Source organism: Marmota marmota, unplaced genomic scaffold, assembly GCF_001458135.2.
Source record: "Marmota marmota marmota unplaced genomic scaffold, marMar, whole genome shotgun sequence".
Taxonomy (NCBI): domain Eukaryota; kingdom Metazoa; phylum Chordata; class Mammalia; order Rodentia; family Sciuridae; genus Marmota; species Marmota marmota.
In genome coordinates, this window is record NW_025999998.1 from 17,603,345 (window position 1) to 17,627,187 (window position 23,843).

Sequence of the window (23,843 nt, forward strand, 5' to 3'; positions counted from 1 at the left end):
GCCCATAATGTCTCCAAAGATATAATGAAAGTGAAAGTACAAAAATCCCCGCTCTCTCCTTTTCTACGGAGGAGCGTTCCGTTCTATGAAATCCCCGCTCTCTCCTTTTCTACAGAGGAGCGTCCCGCTACTTACTTGCGGATTCCCACTTACCTGGGAACTTACTGGTGCACCACCCTGACTGCTGAAAGTTCTGGATCCTGTGTTCGAGGAATATGTTCCCCGTGTGGGCCACCAACTGTTGCGACCCCTCGCTGGCAAGGGAAACACGACACAGGATTCTTCTTTCAACAGTTTATTCAGGCCTTGAGTCATGTATCATCTTCTAGCGCCCGCCGCCCGAACACACCCAAGCACAGCTTAATAAAGCCCCCCGCGTCCCAATCCCAAGCCGCCACGTGGATCTCTCTCATAGGGTGGTAAGGGATTGCGCGCCAACTCTCCATAAAAGGAGTTGTTTATCACAGGCCACAGTGGAAGCCGGCGCCATCTTCTAATGGCGGCCACGGTCTATAAGAATGGCTTACCACAGCGGGAGGCTGAGGCAGGAGGATTCTGAGTTCAAAGCCAGCCTCAGCAATTTAGCGAGGCCCTGAGCAACTCAGTAAGACCCTGTCTCTAAGTAGAATATTAAAAAAGGCTAGTAATGTGGCTCAGTGGTTAAGTTCCCCTGGGTTCAATCCCCAGAATCAAAAGAAAAAGAAAAACATAATATAACTATAATTTTTATTTTTCGTGATCTGGAGGCCCATTCTCAGAGGTTAATTCAGATTGTCCTTGTGCTAGACAAAAAGCAGGCCTAAGAAACAGAATTTTTCTAACCACATTGGATCTCAGAAGCTTTGAGGCTGTCTTCTCTTGTTTGAAGCAGGACATTTCCTTCAAGAGATGGCCTACCAAGGAGGGTGGAAAGAAGGTGGTTCAGAAGAGGCTTGCTGCTTGACCCTAATCCTCTGCCTTAGAGGACCCTTTTCTGGGGTCAAATCACTAACCTGGCTCTGTTGCTAAGCTCCTACCTAGGAAAATTGAAAGCCAAGAAGGACCAGGCTGGATAGCATAGACCTCCTGAATTTCAGTATCTTTATAAAATTTCTACCTTCATTGTCACACTTTGGTCAATTGAGTCTGAACTCAGATCTGTAGCTCTTGGCCTAGTAAAAGAAGTAAACTTCTTCATGGGCATACATTGGCACACCAACTCATCATGTGGTGGCAAAGTAGGTACTGCTGTGCCTGGAACTGTGCTAAGGATTGGTGTGAACCCGCTCATTCAATCTTCAGATTCTGTTATCTTGCCCATTTTACAAACAGAGGTTAAGCACCAGGCACGCGGTCACCCCGCTGTGGATGAACAAGAATTCTCAACAACAGGTCCCTTGGACTCTAGAATCCAACCCTTATTCAGCAACCATCAGGTCTATCTTTGCCTCATCTTGTCAATTCAGTCTAGTTCAGAGCAGCTGGGAAACCAAAGGTTTTAGTTACTAGTTTTTTGTTTTATTTTGGTTTTTAATTTGGAAAATTTTCAGGCCTTGAACTTTAAGAGTGCTCTTAAATTACAACTCAGAAGGTGCCCTTGAGGAAAAAAGGATTTCTGTCATCGCTGCCAAGACTGTGCCTAACAATTCTTTTGCCTGTTTCAAGTTTTTATTCTCCACTCATCAGACAACTCTTCTGTCATTTACAGACTAAATGAGTCTTATGAGCCATTTAAAAATGCTTCCAGTGAGCAACTGAGGATCCCCCAAAGTTGCAAGCATGGATATAAAAGCCCCACTGTATGTCCTTTTGTGCCTCATTTTCTTCCTCCTTCTCTCATCTTTTGCCCGTAGAGTTTCCAGTGGAATGTTTGATCAGCTCTAACTAATCTCCAGACACAGAAATATTACAATGACTAAAGGGAGAGAAAGAAGATGTTCCCCTCACCCACGCTATTAGTGGAAAGATATTTCAGAAAGGAGCCAGTCTGGGCTGTAGAAAATAACCTGGGCATGGGTTGACTTTTTCAGACTTCTTGTTTCAGATTCCTTCCCTTGTGTGATCTGATCAAGCTCCTTAATTCCGCTGTGCCTCAGTTTCCCCATTGGTAACAGGATGATTCTTTTGTCTGAGAGTTTGATGGTGTTAAGGAAGGAATAGGTAGAAGTATAATTTTCTCCCTTTTCCAGAGTCTGGGGAAATCTTGTACTTTTTTGTGTGTCTTTTTTTTTTTTTAAACCCTTTCCCTTACATGTATAGGGGCTGAAAAATGACTGGATTACCAATTATTCTTTTTCTAAAAGAGTAGTCAATGACACCACAAATTCTCTAAAACTTTATGAGTTCCCTGCTCTGGGCAAGCCACACCATGGCTGCCTTTGCCAGGAGGTGGGGGGCAGGGGGGGCTGGTGAAACTTACAGAAGCGACCCTGACTTCCTGGATGGCCACAAGATCTGGGCATAATCCTCAGATGCCCTCTATCCTGTAGTCTAAGTTTTCATCTTCTGATTTCCTTCAGTCTCATTCTGAACTACTAAATATAATACCAAAGAAAGTGTCTGGAGCGTGCCCAGCAGGTGCTAGAATTTCCGTGGTCCTTTCTCGGGTCGCCAAGGCTCAGTAGGGTTGCTGGGAACTATGGTCAAGGCCAGCTCTCAGTCTAGTGCTGAGGCTCAGAATGTGCCAGGGTGGAACACTCTGGGCGTGGGGTGGGGATGGAGAGAATTGGTGACACCCTCGCTTCCCCAGGGGTATAGTAAACACACCGCATTTTTATGAACATTGACACAACAGACTCCAGGGTAAGCCATCCAAAACACACAGCATGAAGGAAAGAGGCTTGATGGTGGAAATGTTGCAGCTTCTGGGTCTTCAGACTGAGAAAGTGTCAGGTTTGATGACAGTGATGAAAATGTGTTTTCTCTTTCTTTCCTGGAGCCGCAGCCCCCCGGGCTCCTGTAATTGACTGTGGTGGGTATGGATTACACATTCAGGGAGCGGCAGGCCCAGTGAAGTGACTTGGCACTTTGCAACACACAAGGAGACCTCCAGGAAGCTGGGAGCTGGGGCACTGCTGGCCCTCCCGCGGGGCTGGTGGGAGCTGGAGCAGGCGCACTCATTGATCAAGCCCGTGTGTGCAGTTTCATGCTCTCTGCCCTGCAAGTTTTGTCAAGCACCACCTCAACCGTGGTTTCTGAGGTGAAGGAGTAGCACTCCAATTGAGAAAACATTGGGTTTGCCTCAGGCAACTGGATTTAGGGGAAAAATATGCCAACCCTTTTCCCGTTTGCCCAAGATTTTGGACAGTACTTTTCCCTGAAACTGAAAGGCATGCTTCTCCCCCACCCTTGACCAAAGTAGCTGTTTGCTAAATATTTCAAAGAGTGATGATAGTGTTTAAGAGCTGCCGCAATCCCAGTATTTTTGGTTACAAAACAGCCCTGCTCTCCCTGCCAATAGAAGGTTAGAGTTCACGAAGAAAAGTACAGGGGACACTGGCATCAGACACCTTCCCCAAGGCTGGCCTGTCTCTTTCTTTTTGCTAATTGGGGCCCCATCAGTTTTCCTTTCCATCTGTTCCTTTTCAGTGACTTAAGACTACTTGTTTGTTTATGGATTTTGAGCACATTTTAAGGTTTAAAAATGAGGATTGGCTTCATGGGAACCTGGAGCACTTGTGCTGGTTTTATACATCCCCCTAAAAGTTGCATATTTGCCTTATTGCAGCAGGAAAAAAAAAATTGGCTTTAATGCAGCCCCATTGGATTCATTGAGCAAGAGTTTGCCAATATAACAATGGGTAGTTTCTTGATTTCCAAGATTTTCAATCCTGACAACGACAAGATTTAAAGATACTAGAAAGATTTAAAAAACCGAAGCTACCAAGTGTATTTAGAATGTCTCTCATGAAAAGAAATAGTGGACAAAATTAAGAAGTGAAGTTATGCTGTTCTGAAAGGACATGCTCAAACCATCCCTCTTCAATTTTTCTACTGTGATCAAAATTATAGCAGTAAGTTCCATAGAATTTAGAAACAAAAGCTATTGCCAATTGTGTTTAAATAGCTAGGAAAATAAGACAATATGTGCAGTGGAGCTGAATTATTCACAGGTGAAGAGTGTTTCTCTCATGAATGTAACTCTCATGATCATCGTTTATGTCTACGGAATTAGGAGGTATGTTGTTGCGAAATGCTGACATACTTTTCGATATTTAACAGATCACCCTGTTCTCTGCTTGGAGAAATAATGAGAATAACTGCTCTTTCCTGTGCCAACATTTTGCCTCTTTTTATATCAATCTCAGCTGAATGGAACAGTTTCTCCACTCTGTACCAAATAATGCTCCTCTTTGTATTCTCTTGATATACAACTTGAGGGCATCCAATTTTTACAAATACAGATCTGGGAATATCTTGAATGATTTATGCACAGAGTTGCAGGATTGGTCAAAGAGAACCTAAAAAACCAATGCTTTGTGTTAGGGTAAAATTGTTGTTCTTGCATTTTTCTACAACTTCTAACATGGTAAGGGCAGAATAAGATGTAACTTATATTTACTTCAAGTGTTGAATGGATTTTATTAGTTACTTTGCCTTACCTTTCAAATTGCTTAGAGGATGATTATTTCAAAAGACATAAATATATGTAGAATGAAGTCATGCCACTGTGTCTAATGCAGTGATAATCTTCATTCCAGAGTGGAGCTGAAGGAGTTATGTGCTGCCTCCACTCAGTCCCTGCGTTAAGAGATTGCATTTAATCAAACCTGTGAACTTAACCCCAGGTGGCACTCAGACAGTAGAATTAGTTTTAGGTACTTTAGAATTCCATCTCCTTTAAATACTGTGCAATCAAAATTGTTTTCAAATTTGTTCTCATTTCTTAAATTAATTGTCCTGAGGTTTAAAATTTAAAAAACCCTGAAATGCAAGATAGAAAATGGAAGAATCTCTGGATATAATCTTGCCATTCCACAAGTATTTAATGAGTTTACATCACTAGCTTTTTCTGTTAATACCCCAGACTTGCTTCAGGTTCTGGCATGCGCTCACATCTTTTCCTTCTTTCATTCCTCCTCTTTTCTCTCCTCCTCCTCTTCCTCCTTCTCCTTCTTCTCCCCCCACCTCCAGCTTCTCCTCCTCGCCCCCTCTCTCTTAACCCACTGAAAAGCATCTTGTCATGAGTAGGAATAAAGGAGGTATTTTTTTCTCCAAAGGACAAATTAAACTGTCCCCAAAGACAAACATACTTGAGACAAACATAAAATAAATGACCTGCTTTCAGTAGATTTTTAAGGAAGTTTAGGAAGTGACAAGATTAATAAGAAAATTAACTGGAATTCTTTTGAAATTATCTTTCCTAGAAAGATTTAAAAAAAAAAATCTTCCTTGCAAATTGGGAGAAAACTGCTTATGGGTATTGTTACTAGTGGCCAGCAGAGACAAAGTCTGAAATGTTTTAAAATATTTAATATTTTATTAAAAATTTATATTGTTATATTATAATATTAATATATTTTTATTAAATATTAATATTTAATATTACAATATTAAAATTCAAGGCTTAAAATATTTAATATTCAAGTGTTAATGAAATATGTCCAAATTTTTTCTTCTCAGCCTGACACCTCTTTCCGTTTAGCTTTAAAAGTTGATTTCCCGTCATTTCCTTGCTCTTTGGTAATTGATTTTAAATTAATATTTCTTCTACTGTGTGCTTTGATTGTAGACAGCCATTGACTACTCCAGTGCTGGCCATGTCTTCCATTAGTCTTGAGGGAAGCATCACGAGATTGACATTATTCAGCCCTTTGCCCCTTTACTTTATGACATGACTGTCAGTGTCTACAGGAGTATTCCTCGTTCTTGGCCCATATCAACCCCCACTTTACTTTTATCTGTTTTTATTCATTTTAATTGTAGACACTCTTTTTCATTACTTCTGAAATTTAGGCTGGTAAGGTTGAGGAAATGACTGTATCTTAAACAACAAAAATCTGCCTAGGCGTTGGTTTCAAGCAGGGGTTGAACATGGGTAGGAGGTCGATGATATATTAAAAACATGGAATCATAGGTGGAAAGAACATATCTTTTATTAATAATTTTACATGTTGTTCATTGCTAGTAATATAAACATTCTTGTGCTACTCTCTGTTGTGGAAATACAAAATATCCTATTATAATTTAACACTGAGCCTAGACTTCTGACTCCTATTTTATGTACCCCTTCCTAATTAAAATGTCCTGTTATGTTTATTTTAAAAACTAAACAGACATTGATACCAAGCAAATGGATTAATATAATGTAAAAACATACATTCATCTATACCTACTTATTGAGGGCCTATTGCCAACCATTGCTTCTGGTACTATGGATACTAAAATCTGGTTTCTTTCCCATAAAGGAAGTAGAGGAGTAATCAAATAAAATACTGAGTACTAAATACTATATGAGCCTTTGTATAGCACATTTGTATAGCACATTTGACCTCACCCCCTTAATGATAATGCCATTTTACAAATGTAGATATAGACTACCAAGAGTTTTATGGGACTTTCTGAAAGTGGCCAAGCTAGCTAGTGGTTGGGGTGCTCTCCCAAGACTTTGGGCTGTGCACTGCCCATCTGTGGTGTAGACTAGCCCAACTAGACTCCTCTGGATACAAAGAGCATCGTGCTGTTATGGCATATATAAAGAACAAACACTGGATATTTTAGATATAGTGCCAGAAAAAACTACTTTGCTTTTAAAAGCCTATACTGTTTTGTGAGATTCATCTAATGATGGGTACAAAACCTAATTTAATGTTTATGGTTTTGTAAGATTAGTTCATTGAGGGTATTGTTTCCCTTTTTCATAGCGTTTCGGAGGTGCTGAGGTCCAAGATCAAAGGATACAGTAACTATGTCTTCTACACTTGCTGATAGACTGAATTGCATTTTATGCCTTATGTTGGAATGTCTCATGCTTGGGACCCTCTCTATCCTAGTGATCATTTTATTTCTCTGCTTTTTAGATGACATTCATGGCACCTATGATTTTTATTACATAATTGAAAGGATGTGATGTGTACCAAAGCCTGCCCCACTAAACCCGCTTATCCTGATTCATATCACAAGGGTACCACCCCTACCATTGGTCAAGGGGGTCTCTTGGGCCTTATGTTTTAGAAGGTCTTGCTTCATTCCTCTTTCAGCTGAATTTGTCTCTGTCATTTGAGGAGTTGGAACAATTGTGGGGACATATTCATTCTGAATGTGTGGCCCTTTCTAGATTATATTCCAGGTACTCAGGAGTCCAGAGCTGGTTGATGAGATGGCTGGAAGTGGGCTTCTATGACATCTGTGTGGACTTTTTCTTTATCCACTAGAGGGCGAAGTATAATGTCAGTACACCTGGGGGATTGCTATAGGGGTCTCTGGCTCACAGATCAGCTACAGACAAAAATACACAAATACACAATCATTTTGGATCTTTTGCATTAGCTAGCCACAGTGCTTTTGACATTTTCTTTGAGATCTTTATTTAACAAGTTCCTTACTATAAAAGGTTTTGCCTGGCTTACCTAAGAGTCCTTGATCACTCTCTACCTATTCACATTACTTACTTTTGGGATTATTTATCACTCTGAAAGTCTATTATATAATATTTCATTTATTTACATGTTTATGCTCTGATTTCCTTTAGAATGGAAACTGTGTTACTTAGGGCAGGAAATTGTTTGTTTTTCCACTGGCATTCTTTAGCAGCCTGAACAATACCTGCCACATAGTAGCCAGCTAATAAATATTTTTGGAGTAAACAAAAAGGGGATGGGGAAAACATTTTCCTGCATTAATTCTATTTAACTATTTTTCCATTTTGCACATCATTTTAGAAGTGGAAAAACAAAACAACAAAACACCAACCAGGCAAAAACTGAAAAATAAACTTTCAGAAGTGTATAAATAATAGTTAAGTTGTTTAAGGGGAGAAGTGTGATCTTAATTCTCTGAAGTTGACTATAATGTAATAACAGTAATGCTTTGAGTTTTTCCATTTACATATAGCAAGACTAAATTGATAACACATTTTTAAACTTTGGCTCTCAGAGAAGGCCTACTAAATATAAAACTTTATGGTAGAGTTGAGTTTTTCAGTTTGGCCTATATTGTCATCCATAACAATGTTCCAAGTGTACATGCAGTATTTATTTCACAACTTCCTTCTAAATGACCTTTCAAAAAGTATATGATTCCCTGTATTCTTGACCAGATGTGTTCTATAATATCAACCCATGGTGTTTGCAGTTATTAAATAGGTTCAAAATGTCTGTTCCAAGCAAATCAAGTCTCCCATCAAATAAAACATAGTGTGTTATTTTGTTCATAAGTAGCTATTTTTTTCTTTAAAAAGACTGACAACATAATGTCAATATTTAGTAACTTATTAGTTACAAGTTACTAGTTGGAGAAAAATTGAATGTTTAAACATATACTTTCCCTAGAAAAATTAAAAAAAAATTTTTTTCACTGGTTAATTCTGACGGTTTACCAGAGTTTTAGAGAACGTCTGGGATATGTTGCCTTCTGATTTTAGGGCTTAGGAGCTGCATGTCAATAATAAAATGTCTTCATCAGTCCTTTTCCATGGCACAAAAATTCCCACTGTGCACTGAACTCATACATTTCTTTTCTTCTAATCGAGACAGCTCTATTTTGTTTTCAGAATCAGAGAAGGAAACAGAGAAGAAATATTTTCATGTTCATTTTCCTAATGTCAAAGATGATAAAAAAGATAGAAAATGCAGAAACTATTTTGTTTCCTGGCAACTGCTTCATTCAGATCACTAAGTGGTAATATAATTCACTTGTCTCCTTTCTAAACACTAAATCTTACATCTTCACAGAATGATTTCAGGTCGTGTATCAGCTGGAGCATCAACCTCATCTCTCTATGGCTTTGAATAAACTTTTTGTTCCCAGTCAAACCAGAGAATAGGACTATGTAGGCAAAATTTCAAAGCTAGCAAAAAGAAACTGGAGGGTATATTTAGTCCATCTCCTCTTGTTTTACAGAAAAAAGAGGCTCACAGATATCATATAGGATCACATAGGATGTGAAATCTAAGGGCACAGAGTTCCCCAAATTCCGACTCCATTATTAATACATAATGGACTATTTTATGTGTCATTGTTTATTTAATTAATTTCTGTCTCTATATATTTAGCTTATTTTCAGTTTTTAGTTTCGAACTAGCAGTGCTTCCATAAATGACTTTGTATAGTGCAAATACATATGCAGGATAAACTCATAAAAGTCGAAATTACCTCCTTTGTTGTTTTCATAGGTATTATCCAGTTATTTTCCACAGAGTTGTACGGATTTATAGTCTCCTCACCATTATGTGAGCATGACAGTTTTTCAGTGCTATCACTAGTAGTATGTTATCAACCTTTAGTTTGTTTCTACCTGAAAGGCGAAAAGTGGCATTTTGGTTTGGTAGTTTGCTTTTGTTTTAATACATATATTAGTCAGCTTTTTGTCACTATAACAAAATATCTGGCACAGACTATTTACAAAGGAAGGGAGGTTTATTTAGTACACAGCTTTAGAGGTTTGAAGTCCAAGATCTTTGGGCCTTATTGGTTTGCCCTCTGGTGCAAGTGGCAGATGGTGGCATATAAGGGCAGGAGCACATGTAGGAGAAAGTGGAAAATTCACACAGGAATTGCAGAGAGAGAATAGGGTCCTGTGGTCTGTTTCCAGATAATACCCTCAATGGACTTCCCACTAGGTCCAACTCTTAAAGGTCTACTACCTCCCCAAACTATCACCTTTGGAGGGGAACATAGACCATTTAGACTATAGAAACATGTAAGATATTGGGCACATTTTTAACTTGATTTACCTTTCCTGAAATTTTTGTACTTCTAAACTTTTTCTATTTTCTTGTTGATTTGTTCTCTTATTGATTATAGATTTTTTTTCTTTTTGGTATATTAAGTGGATGGACATTTGTTCATGGTAGGAGCTGTAAACTTTTCTGTATGTCTTTTAACATACTTTTGAGTTTTGACCATGCAAATACATTCTTTTCTATGTCAACTTGTCAATTTTTCTTAAAAACCTTTTAAATTTATATTATGCTTACATAAACAAACCTATTCCAGTTTTAACATTATTTTAGAAAACCTCCCCTAATTCTTATGGTATTTTTATGTTTTTATTTGTTAGCTTTTTATATTTACATCTTTGATCCCTATGTAATGGGTCTTGATTGAGATGTGAGATTTGCTTCAACTTTATTTTTCCCCCATTGGTTGTTCTAACACCACACTTTATTTAGTGATTTGTTTTTCCTCATTGTTTTAGGGTATCACCATTATTACATACTATCTTCATATATGTTTTAAGTCCATTTTTATTCCATATACATACACACACACACACTTGCTGCCAGTAAATTTTAATCATTAACCTCAATATATCTTAATATTTAAAGAATTGATTTCCTCCTCCTCAGTATATGATGTTTTTTTTTTATGTGGATGCCATAATTTGTTTCCCATTTATATTGGGAAAACATATATTCATATGATAACATCTTGTTTTTCTCCTGATGCTCATAGATTACCTGCCCCATGTATAATATTACCAAGTTGGTAAATTCTAAAATAATGTAACACGAGTTCAGCTCAGATTGAAGGGGCAGGCTTCCCACAATTATGAATGAATGTGTTTTGCTTGTCAAATTGGAGAGGCCATCCTTAGAGAAAGAATCCTGAGCAGTATATCCTCAGTGTCCACTTGGACCTGGGAGGTCGGGGGAGTGCTGCGGGAATAACATAGGCATGTCTTTAAAACCTCGTAGCATGCGCATGCTGAAATTAATGGAGGAGAGATGTGATTTCAGAAGTCCTATGTTTTCACAGTCTGGGTAGACTGTAGTTTCTTAATGTGCGAGAAATGGAACTTCTGGAAGTTAAACCAGTGAAGGAAAGTGCATGATTGTTCCTTCTCCTGGGCTGACCATAGTTGTATGGAAATGAATTTTAAAGGTCTTTTCTTTGCAACGAAGTTCTTGGCAAGAAATAAAATCTGTATAATGCATTACCTCTGAGTTTTGCTTAAAGAGCTCAAGGATAGACATATGGATAATAGTTTAAAATATAAATATGGTCTTTCCAGTCATAGAAACCTTCTGATCCAAGAGGTACTTTTCCCGTTCTCCAAAAAAATATACAGCTGTAGACATACCCATAAAGCACCAAGACAAAAATACATGGTATTTGACTCTTAAAAAAAAAAAAAAAAAAGGAAAAAGAAAAAGAAAAAAAGCCACTGGACTTTTTTTGGAGTACTGCAGCCCTGTGATCAGACAGAGTGACTTGAAGTCAAATCCAGATGCCAAGTTGCTGTGTCACCTTCTAGCCACTAAACCCTGTAACTAAGCATTTTTGTTTGGTAAAATTACAGAAGAGATGCCCTTTGGTAAGATATTTTGTTCTATTTTAGTACCTATAGTTTGTCTAGGAAAATGGCTGTCACTGGGTTTTCTCATACTTATCCCATTTGTCTGTTTGTGTATGAGCTGGGGGAGAAGTGCATACTTACAGTGTCAGTCTAGAAGCAATTATCTACCCCCACCCCAGTATACACTGTCATGATTTCTAAGTGTTCCTTTACTGAGTCCACACTAGGGGAGGTTTGATACTTTCTGGTTTGTGGACACATATAGGTTGGCAGTGTGGAATTTATGAAGGCTCCATTGGAAAAGGTCATTGCTAATATAACATTAGTTTTGAAAATAGTTATATCCAGACAGATCTGCAGACATCTTTTACCCAAATGCAACTGTGAATTGGCTCAATCTTATCAGGAGGAGACTTACAGACCATAATATAAGGGTTGCAAATATAAGTTGCACAGTTGAACTTGTCATAAATGGTTTAAGTAGTGCAGTGATAGGGTCTATGTCAGATGTCATTTATGGAAATAATTATGGTTTTATGAAATGGAAAAGGTGAAATACTTGCTAAATTTCCCTGGTCAAATTGCGAGTCCTTCAAAGGAAAAGGCAATTCATACTCATTTCTATATTCCCAGTACTGTGCCTGGCAAGTAATGCTTATTAAATGAATGAATTATTATAGAAAGATTGTTTGAAATGAAGAGGTTAAAAATGTTTCCTGGAAATAGATTATGTATATGAATTCTCCTACTTGCTGCTCTGCTTTAAGAAGGATACCTTAAATGGGGATGGAACCCAGGGGCGTTTAACCACTGAGGCACATCCCCAGTCCTTTTAATATTTTGTTTTGAGACAGAGTCTTGCTAAACTGCATAAAGCCTAACTTGCTGAGGCTGGCTTTGAACTTTCAACTCTCCTGTCTCAGCCTCCCTAGCTGCTATGATTGAAGGCATGCACCACTACCCCTGGCACATCAGTATTTCTTCAGAACTCCTAGGTGTCATTGTTGAGAGTCAATGAATTATAAGAGACTCTTTCACAGAGAAATCTAAAGATCAAAACTGTTTAAGAGATGTAGCTCACTAGTAGAGTGCTTGCCCAGCATGTGCAAGACCCTGGGTTCAACTGCCAGCACCACCATCACCTCAAAAAAAAAAAAAAAAAAAAGATGTTTTTTTAATTGTTCATGAGACAGGGAAAAAGTGTCCCAACAATCAGGTTCAGAAGTAAGCTGCTTTCCTTATTAATTTATGAGTAATTTTTACATATTATGAACATACGCCTTTTATGGTACAAATATTTTCTTCACTTTTTTGGCTTTTGCACAGGATGTTTCTTTCACATACACATTTTTTTTAACTTTTATGCAGTGAAATCTTTCAATCTATTAATCTAGTTTTGTCTTCTTGTAGTTTCTCTTATTTATTTTTGCCTTAAAGGCTGACAGCAACTACCCCCCCCCATAAAAAGGACTTTCTGACATGTTGTTAACTAAACTAGTGAATAAAAATAAAACACTTAAACACACACACACACACACACACACACACACACAAGAAGGATACCTTAGTAATTCTTCTTCTCTAGCATATTAGTCAGCTTTGTGTTGCTATGACCAAAACATCTGACAAAAACAACTTAAAGCAGGAAGGATTTATTTTTTATCACCATTTCAGAGAATTCAGTCCATAGGCAGCTGGCTCCAAGGCAGCCATTATGGTGGAAGGGAACTGCAGAGGAAGGCTGCTCCACTCAAGGGAGTGGGGAAGGAGAGGGAGAGGGGGAGGGCAGCATGTCCCTAGTGACCTACTTCCTCCAGCCACACCCTACCTACCTAGAATTACCACCCTCTAGAGTAATCCTTTCAAATGATGAGTCCATCAAATGGATTAATCCCCTAATTAGGTTCCAAGTCTCATAATCTAATCATTTAATCTCTGAACTTTCTTACATTGTTTCACACATGACCCTTTGGGGGATATGTTATATTGAAACCATAACATTGAGCAATCCTTCCAATCAAGAGATGTTTTGAAATCTTTCCTGGATGGGTGAATGTGGAATTACAGCTGTTGATTACAAAGCCTCCTCTCCCTCAATTTTGAATTCCTTGTGGAGAGGAAGGATAAATGGTTGAATAGAATATTTTAGAGCACTGTGACTAAGTCAGCTATCAGTAGAAGAGATAATACAAAGGAACATTTAATAACAAATTGAGGAATTCCACCAGGGCTTATACTGCATCTGAGGTGTTCCTTTGAATCTATGTGGTGCTTACTCTTGTATTGTCATAATGAGGACTTGTTTTTAAATATACTCCCAAATATATACCACTACAAATAGATTATATATCCTGTATTAAACACATTCCCCTGTTAATTTACTTAAACAAAAGTTATGGCTAAATATTAAGACTTTTCTCAAATGTAGCAGGTTTGAATTTTAGAACTGGCTAGGAGCTTATCATTCAGGAAATCGTGTTTCTGCTAGAGTCAAGACAAGGGTTTGTTTTTCTAATTCCCCAAATAGTGATTTTCCACCACACTGTGTTACTGAAGGCTGTTTTTCTGTTTTTTAAATGTGTGATCTTGGGGCATTTGGTTCCAGGACTTTTTTTTTTTTTTTCTCAAGAGCATCGTATTTGGGTTCATTTTGAGAAAAGCATGTATGAATGGAATTTGATTCCAGTCTCCCATTCCCCCACTTTGTCTGTCCTCTCCTTCCTCCTCATACTCTCTTTCCTCTACTTTACTGATCTTCATTTCGCTCATTTATTTATTTATTTCTGATTGATTCTTTATAAATACACAAAGGTCATATATTTCATATATACATGAAATTCCCTTTGGTACATTTATATATGCACATCCCATGATTTTGTTAAGTTCATTCCACATTTTCTACCCATTCCTGCCCAGGATATTTAAAATTTTATGTATGATCTCAAATTTAAAAATTTGATATCAGTATAGGTCAGAGACATGTGACCTATACTTATATAGGATAAGTTCAACTTGGTTTTGTATGTAAAATTTTACTGGAACACAGTCCAATTCCTTTGTGTCTTATCTACAGTACTACAGTGGCATTAGAGACCATATGACCTGCAAAGCGTAGAATATTTAGTATTTGAACCTTTATAGAAAAAGTTTGCCAACTCAGTATAAAGTTAATAATGGAAAAATACCTTTAAAAAGTTAAACAGGCACATGCCTATAATCTCAGGAACTCAGGAGGCTGAGGCAGGAGGATTTTGAGTTGAAAGCCAGCTTCAGCAATGGCGAGGCAGTAAGCAACTCAGTGAGATCCTGCCTATAAACAAAATTAAAAAAATGGGGCTGGGGATGGGGCTCAGTGGTTAAGTGCCCCTGAATTCAAACCCCAGTACCCCTCCCCCCCAAAAAAAAGTTAACACTGTCATTTCATTGTGAGTAATGTGCTTTCTGAAAAAGTTAGATGTCTGGCTTCTTTTTGAGATTTTTAAATGATCTGTCTATAAAAGACTAAAATGCCTGCTTGCATTAAAAATGAATAAGAGCTGGGTTTGTGGGGAATTGTTGTGCTCTTGGACGCAGGAATCTAGTTGCCATGATGAAGCCTGAGACCTTGACATCATTGACTGTAGACAGGAAATGCCTCAGCCTGTCACTTCTGTTTTGCTAACTGCAAGGTTACCTGAACTCACCAAATGCCCTTCTTCTTGGCAGGTGGAGTGGATTCAACAACAAGTCGTGAAAAAACGAACAAAGAGGGACTATGACCTCAGCCGTGCCCAGTCTACCTATTTCAATGATCCCAAGTGGCCAAGCATGTGGTATATGGTAAGCCCTAAGGAAGTCTGGCCTGGGGCCATGTCATCCAGTTTTGTGTTGTATGGGGAAAATCTCTTGGCATTGGGCAAACAAAGAAATAGTGATCAGGGGCTTATTCCTGTTTTAAGACTCACCATATGAGATTGGTTAATGGCATAGGATGTTTTCTGAATCTTTTTTTGAACTTAACCCTTGCTTTAAGGAGAAATAGAAGAGATTTCCAATTCATAGAAATTGTGTTTGAAAGTACCATTTATGTAGTGAGTTTCTGTTTGGACCTGAGGACAGAAAAATTCTAAGGTACCTTAGTACCTATCTATAATTGTGTTCATTTCTTAAACAGATTTAGTCCTCCTTGAAACCAGTGTGGTTAATGGCTACTGGTGCTTGGAAATCACTGAAATGACTCTGCTATCAAGAATCCTTGCTTAATATCATTTAATGTGTGTTCTATCCCTATAGGTACTAGTATTTAAAACTCGACCTTGAGAAAAGATAGTTGGAAAGAGTTTTTTTTTAATTTTTTTGCTTCTTTTTAGTTGTATATGACAGTAGAATCCATTATGATATAATGATAGAAGCATGGAATATATCTTATTCTAATTAGAACCCCAGTCTTGTTGATGGACACAATGGTAAGATTCGCTATGGCATATTCATATATGTACATTTAAAAGTTATATCATATTCTTTCCACTGTCTTTCCTATTCTTATCCCCTCTCCTTTCCCTTCATTCCCCATGTCTAATCCACTGAACTTCTGTTCCTGCTCCCTTTATTGTGAGGGTTAGTATTCACATATCAGAGAAAAGATTCAGCCTTTGGAAAGTGTTTGACTTGTAACTAGTTCAGTGGTTTAAGTAAAAAAAGTTTCCCTTAGGGAAACTTGCTTAACATGCTTCACATTGCTGCCTTTGAATCGTATATACTTATCTAGTCTTAAGAGTTTTTAGCTTCATAATTATTAAGAAATGGGTTTAAATGCATTTCATTATTATTATTATTATTATTATTATTATTATTAGCACTCAGGATTGAACCCAGGGGGACTTTACCACTGAGCTACATCCGCAGCCCTTTTTATTTTTTACTTTGAGATAATGTCTCATTAAATTGCTGAGGCTGAATTCAAACTTGAGATCCTCTTGTCTCAGCCTCCTGAGACATTGGGATTATAGGCATGCGCTGCCATGCCCAGCCTATTACTTAATCATCAAATTCAAATGTCATCAAGTTGTTCCGTAATCTATAAAAAGCCCTCTACTTTTTACTTTTCTCTTGAAAATATATATATTGCTAAACATTGCAGAGTATTTTCCACTTTTTTTTTTTAAATAAACCCTATCCCTCATTCTGTACAAAATGTCTCCAAACTGATGAATGGACCTGAAATAGCATTTTCCTTTCCTACCTCGTGCTTTCCTGGATTCTGGCCTTCCATTCCTTCTTCCCCATGGTGCTCTCCCTGCCCTTCCCCACCTCCTTGGGTCAGGATCCTCCCACCTTTTCGAGACCACACCCAAGACCAACTCCTTCCCCAGATCTCCCTGTGTCCTCATCTGTCATCATTTTCCCTTCCTTGGGGTAATGGGCCATCCATTCCCGCTCCTCTGGGAATTCGTCACTTGGCACTTTGTATTCTGCTTACTACTACTGGTTTTCAATCGCTTCTGCTAGATCACAGGGGTCCTTTGAGGTCAGGCTCTACGTTTTGATCCTTCTTTATATGCCCCCGAAAACCTAACAACCCTTGCAATGCTGGGTGTTTGTGCTTATTTTGAGGTGGGGGAATGTGACTGGTATTTTTCTCAAATACCCTTTTCCTGGTCTTAGAAGAAAGTGGAAAGTTGTGGAACTATTTTAGACTCCAAACAGTTTTATACAGAAAGCTCTATCATGTCTAAGGGGGGAAAAGAAAGGAGTCATAAAGGTAAGTTCAAAGGGAGGTGGGAATTGAGACATCATTTGATAGGAGTCACCTGAGGGGATGATAAAACACATGACAGCTTATTTGCTCTAACCAAAGAGAAGTGAACCACACGGGAAGGCTTAGAGCAAGTGTTGTCAGGAGCTAAGGAGCTTTGTCTGCACTGACAAAATAATAAGAATGCAGTGGTATTAGGAAATAAGTTGGAGGCTGAGGTTCCTCTGCAGCTGTTTATATGACCAGGATGAGGGAGACCTTCCTTACTTCGGTTGCTGTCTGCATGTGCCCCCTGGATGGTGGGATTGCTGGTACCTCTTCTGGATCCCCTTCATTATGTTAGCAGGGCAGGCTGAACTCTAGGAGCAGCCCTGGCCAAGACGTAGTGCCTTGGTTAGCCTGGTGACTAAAAGGTTCCAGTGTCTGCCTCCCAGAGTTTCATTGGAACATCTCTTTTGACATGTGGAAAGGATGAGAGAAGAGCTTTCACTGAGTTGTTTAAAATATTGGATGTTTTTCAATGCCTATTTGAATATAATAATTCAAATAGATAACAAATACTGGACACTTATTATGTTCTAGGCAATGTACTAAGCACCTTTGTGCTTATGTGCTTAGTACATTGCCTAGAAATGCAATTAATTAATGCAAGCAAATTCGTGCATTAATATTGGCCCTGTTACAAGAATGGGAAATCTAAGGCTCATGAGGTTTATGTAACTTACCTAATATCTCCTGATCTGGAAGTGGTAGAGCTGAGATGCCAGAGCAGGGACATTGATGCCAAAGTCTGCTGGATGACACAGCATCCTATGCCTTTTCTACTGTGTACTAGCCCTGTGATGCAGACATTAGTCCTGCCCATCAGGAACTTCTACTCTATCCACAATGAAGTTACTAAAATATAAGGCAGAATCGTAGGCACCATAAAAGATGAATACAGTGTCTTGAGGACAATCAAAGGACCTTTAAGATTTCCATTAAATGATTAATTTTCCCTTAACAAAAAGGAATGGGGCTAGATATGGTGGTGTATGTCTCTGATTCCAGTTACTTGAGATGCTGAGGCAGGAGAATCACGAGCTCAAGGCCAGCACAGGCACCTTAGTGAGTCTCTGTCCCAAAATTTAAAAAAAGAAAAAATAATGGCCAGGGGTATAGCTTAGTGTGAAAGGGGACTACAAAAGGGTATGTATACAAGGAAGGAAGGAGCCCTCTTAGATGCTGGCTACCACAGCAAAATGAAAATTTACATGAGAAACCTTTAGCACATTGCCTGACGCTAGGATACCCTCAATAAATCATAATTGCGGTTATTGTTATCTTTCGATGTCTTCACTGAAATACATGCTGGGTTTTTGTCAGGGGGGTACTAGAGATGGAACCCAGGGCTTTGCTTATGCTAGACAAGCGCTCTGTTACTGAGCTACACCCCTAGACTTTTTAAAAAATTTTATTTTGAGACAGGATCTGAGTAAATTGCCCAGATTGACTTTAAACTTGCAATCCTCCTGCTTCAGCCTTGTGAGTAGCTGGGTTTACAGGTGTGCACCATCACACCAGCCCATCTGTTATGTTTTTATTTGTTCTTTTAATCGCTACTAGTCAAAGATGTGTGAGAGCCCATGACCAGTGGTCATCTTTGGAGCATTCTTTGGTGACACATTAGTGACATAGCTGAGCCATAGTTTTCCTTTCCTCCTTCTTCCTTTCTCTGAGCCCTGGGACCTGCTGCAATTTCTGAGGGCTACTTGGCGAGCGTCCATAGGGTCCTGCCTCCAACTCATGAGCCTGGGCCTGTTCCTGTCTTTCTGTATTTATCACAGGGGAATGGAGATTAAGGAATGGCATGAAGAGTGCTTGAGTGTCTCTTTTAATTAATTTAAAAGCTTTGCCCATATAACACCTGCCCTTGGAAACCGGTGTGCAAAACCATTATGTGCAGCCTTGAGGTTTGGGTAATATATTCAGGGAAATGTATATTATGAGAGTTTGTTATAGACATGATGGCTGTGTAATTGTTCCTCTGCCCTGGCATATGGTGCTCCAGGAGTTAGAGGGCCCTGTCCTAGAAGTACAACTCATTTATTCTTGTGCCTATAAGCTACTTCCTCATCTGTCCTTTGTCAGGCAAGACACCAGCACTGGGGGTTTCAAAAGACAAGTGATTCATGCCTCCTGAGATCCGTAAAGCAGAGAAGGAGTAGGTAAAGCCTCAGAGAAAGCTTGATAGTCAAGCAGCTTTTCCCCCAAATCTTTTCCCAGAATCATGTGCCTACTTCCAGCTACTGGTGTTTGGGCATTGGATGTAGTTTTTGTTTGCAGGTTGGTTCTTTCTGTTTTGGTATAGAATTTCATCAGAACTGTGTGGGTGATTTTAATGTCAGTATATGGCAAATATTCAATAAATGCTAATTTCATAAATGGATGAGCAAATCTGTGATCACCTCCATAGTAGAAAAAAATAATTGCTCACATTTAATGAGTGCTCAGTATGTGTGAGGTGTGTTGCCAGACTCCATCATGTAGTGTCTTACTACCAGTGTCCAGTGAGTCAGGAATTACTGTCTTCATTTTATAGATGAGGACATTAAAGCATATTAAAGTTAAGTTACCTGCCCAAGATCACACCAAGGGCATACCCTGGTGTTCAAACTCGTTCACTCTGTATTTAGAGACCTTGGATTCTAACTTCTACATCTGTGGTTTTTGAACTCCAGGCATCAGAATCACCTGGAGAGCTTCTTAAAATAGATTACTATCCACCCTCATCTTACCCCCAGCACTGAGTCTATACTCTGCATTTCTAACAAGTTCCCCTTGAGCCAATGCTGGGGTCCAGGAACCCCTTTGAGAATCCACTGCTGTGCCACATTTTAAACACAAGGTTATGTGAGCACAGTATGCTCCTATCTCCCAATTATCAATTGGGAGAAGAAGAGCTTTTAAACTTATGGAACACTTGGTCAATTTAACTTTTTCTTGGTCTTATATCTTTTTCTTGCTCATAACATTTTCTATTTGGGAAGCTGGCAGCTTTAATATGAGGAGATGTTTTCACTTTTCTTGCACTGATTGAAAATACCCTTGGCTTATGTATTCTTTCAAGCCGCTCCAGAGACAAGAGATATTTGACAGGAAATGTCAGAAGGATTTGGCCCAGTCTTTGGGAATGCATTGTAGTAGAACTAGTTGGTTTTAATGGAACCTAGATGATGCAATGGACCACTTTTTAAAGAAAATTCAGTTTGACTCTAGAGATGTCAAGGTTAAGGAAGACTCTTCCTCATAGAACTAGGAATGTCAAGTGAGCAAGGTCAGGGAGTATGATATTTAAAAATTATAATAAAGTATTTAAGACATACAAAGTTTAAAGAACACCACACATGCCATTCAGCTCAGGAATGGAGCATTATCCATATAATTAGAATCCCCTGGGATCCCTATTCTAATAGTGTCCCTTTTCCCTCTCCTGAGTCATCACACATGATGAATTTTTTCACATTGTAGGAGAGTTCTTGTTGGAGGGATGCTTCTCTTTGTAGGAAGGGTTAACCAATTGAAAATAGTGTTACATTTTTTAAATTATCACAAAAGACATTCTTATACAGAATCCATTAGTTGGGCTATTGATGAACAGTCCTAAGAAGACAACTTGGAAAAGAAACTGGAATGAAAATGTAAGTTAAAAAAAAAAAAATGAAAATGTAAGTTTAATAGAAAAGCTCTTTTATTTCTTTAGTCATAAAAATATTTCATTGCTCAAAGAAACTGGTGTAGCATTATACAATATTTCTTATCTAATAGTTTAGAACTAATAATGATTTTGGAGAAGCCCATAGTAAATAACTCTTTTTTTTTTTTCTATTTCATGGAAGGCAAATTCAACTCAAAAGAAAAAAAAATGGGGAAGAAGGGAAAGAGAAAGGTTGATCAGTGAGTACTAAGTTATAGTTAGGCAGGAAAAAGAATTTTTGGTGTTCTGTTGCACAGTAGAGTGACTGTAGCTAAGGATAATGTACTCTATATTTCCAAAAAGCTGGAAGAAAGGATCTGGAATGTTTTCACCACAAAGAAATGATAGATGTGTGAGGATGAATCAAAACAGAACATGGTACTCTATAAATATGTAGTTTCACATGTATCTTAAAAAATAAAATTTGAAGGGGGGGGGCAAAGAAATACTTTGAAATATTGTCATTTGACTCTCTGATAGTTAAGTGGTACTCTTCACTCTCCCTCCTAGCATTCGAATTTCTGTGATGAATATTGGGTGGCCTATTTAATATGCATAGTTTCAAAGCAGACCGTAACAAATGGACTCATTTTTTTGATGCACTACCTCAGATTTTATGAAAGCTCTCTGGGTGGTTTTACTGAGGGGGAAAAAAATCTTATTTGTCGATCAGCAGAGTGAAAATTAGCTGAGTTCATTTATGTATGTGGAGCACATCTGCCAAAAACGATGAACTAGCTAGGATAGTAATTGCAAAAAATGATTTTAAAACCCCATGGTTCTTTCTCAGCCAACTGGATGGTGTTCAGTACTCCAAGAGTTTGAGGCATTGCTGTTTCTGGGGTTGGCACACATTTTCCTAATGATTTATAATGTCATTTGACTCTAATAAAATCTGGTGGAGTTTGTGGCATTATTGTCCTGGCAGCTTGGAAATCATTTTTTTAAGACACCTCATTTAGCTGTTTTAATTGAAAATGCAACATGGTGGAAATCTGCAACCATGTGCCACATTCTGGTGCAAGCAAGAGGCCTGTGAGAACAGACAGACTCCAGCTAGTTTGCAAAGTGATGTACTGGTAGGAACTTAGTGGTTTTGGTGTAGTATTATTTGCTACCAAGGAGTTTTGCAACCTCCAGAAAGGTATTTGACTTCTCTCATCTGTGGGTTATTTAACAAAATGAGGAATGTGGATCGATGATTTCTGGAAGGTCATTTCTACTTGAACCTCTAGTTCCACATGGCCAGTTGTAATAGATATTGAGTCTAAGAAGAGCACATACCATCAATGGATCCATGTCTTGTTCTGACTACTTTGTTGAGCATTCAATACAATACTTCTTCAAACTCAGTATGTCTCTGTGTTGGAGGTCCCCAAGACCACCCGCATATTTGGTGAATCACTAAGAGGGCTCTCATGACTCATCATGTAGTCATATTTATGGCTATGATTTATGTCAGTGAAAGGATACAAAGCAAAATCAGCAGGAAAAAAAAAAAAAAAGGGAACATGGGGCAAAGCCCAGAAGAAACCAGGCTCAAACTTCCAAAAGACTTCTTTCAAAGAAGTCACACAGAAAGCACTTAAATCCCCTGGCACTGAAGTGTGACAACACATGTGAAATCTTGTCTACTAGTGAAGCTCACTAGAGACTTAGTGCTTCAGGTTGTTGTGGGGAGGATGATCAGATAGGCATGCTTTGCTTCCTGTGTACCAAAACCCCACACTTGGTGGAGGAAAGCACCAAGTGGTGTTACACCAGGAGCCATATTATTTGCCTAAATAGTTTAGGTGCAGTGAATCCTTTTTATTAGAGAATGATGGGAACCCTCTCAAAATCCAACTTCCCAGATGCCAGCCAAAGGCAAACCCTACAAGCAGGCTTTTCAGAGGATACTGGGCTCAGGCCTATAGCTCTTTTCTCCACTTCCCCAAACCAAATGCATAATCCTGGATTTGTCCATTTTCACTCTACTTGAGTAGACAGAAACTTGGCTATCATCCCTGATTCTTCCTTTAAAGCAAGTCTACCCAACCAAAGCCATTCTACCTATTCAGTTGGTTGCCATCTGTCCCTCCGGACCACCACTGCCTTAGTCTATACCACACCTGTCGTTCAGACTGTTGCAACAGCTGCTTACCTGTCTCCCGATATCTACATTTGAATTCTTCCAGTCTATTCTCTATACAGTGATTAGACTGATCATTAAAACCACATACCAACCAACCAAAGATAAACCTCCCCTGTTAGTCACTTCCCTTTGCGTAACACTTCTGGACGACTTACTGTCGTTTTGACAATCCAGACCTCTTCTTCAAGTCCTCACATGGTTTGCACCCTGCCCTCCTCTCCTGCCCACATTTCATGGAACTTTCTGCCTCACTCTCTGACTTCAGCCTGCAAGCTTCATTTTTCTTCCTGGAACACGAACGTCAAGTTCATTTTCCCCAGATTCTTTGCACCGCCTGGATGGTCCTCCTGTACCCCCTCCCCCGGTTCATTCTATCACTCCCTTGAGATTGCCACAATCACTTTCCCAGATCCTCCACTACATTTGTCAAATCACCACCCTCATCCTTTTCTCCCCTTACTTAATACAATACAGTTAAGAATCTTTTCATCTTTTTGTGATTGTGTGATAACTGCGCTTCTGTCAGATAAATCCTATGCAGGAAGGAATCAAGGAGGAAAATTATCATGCAATCCTCAGTGCCTTAGGCTACTCCTGGTATATAATAGGCCTCTATAAATATTTATTAAATGAATGACTAAATGGATCAATGAGATAAGGATAAGTAAAAGGTTATTTGTACTGGTGTTTATACCATACTGTATTTTCCGTTTATATTAACTTTAGTAAATCCCCAGTAAAAGCAGAAATGGGTATTTTACAAGTTGTTTTTTTTTTTTTTTTTTTTTTATTTTTTTTTTTT

General features: G+C 38.6%; 1 protein-coding gene across 3 annotated transcripts in view; it reads left to right on the forward strand.

The window, feature by feature from the left end:
• Nucleotides 1–23,843, forward strand: part of Pcsk5 (proprotein convertase subtilisin/kexin type 5) — a 448,718-nt gene that overhangs the window by 83,114 nt on the left and 341,761 nt on the right. For all 3 annotated transcript variants that reach the window (XM_015492940.2, XM_048806923.1, XM_015492941.2), the window contains exon 3: nucleotides 15,143–15,256. In XM_015492940.2, the coding sequence (XP_015348426.1) occupies nucleotides 15,143–15,256 (114 nt within the window). The remainder of the gene's footprint in view (nucleotides 1–15,142; nucleotides 15,257–23,843) is intronic.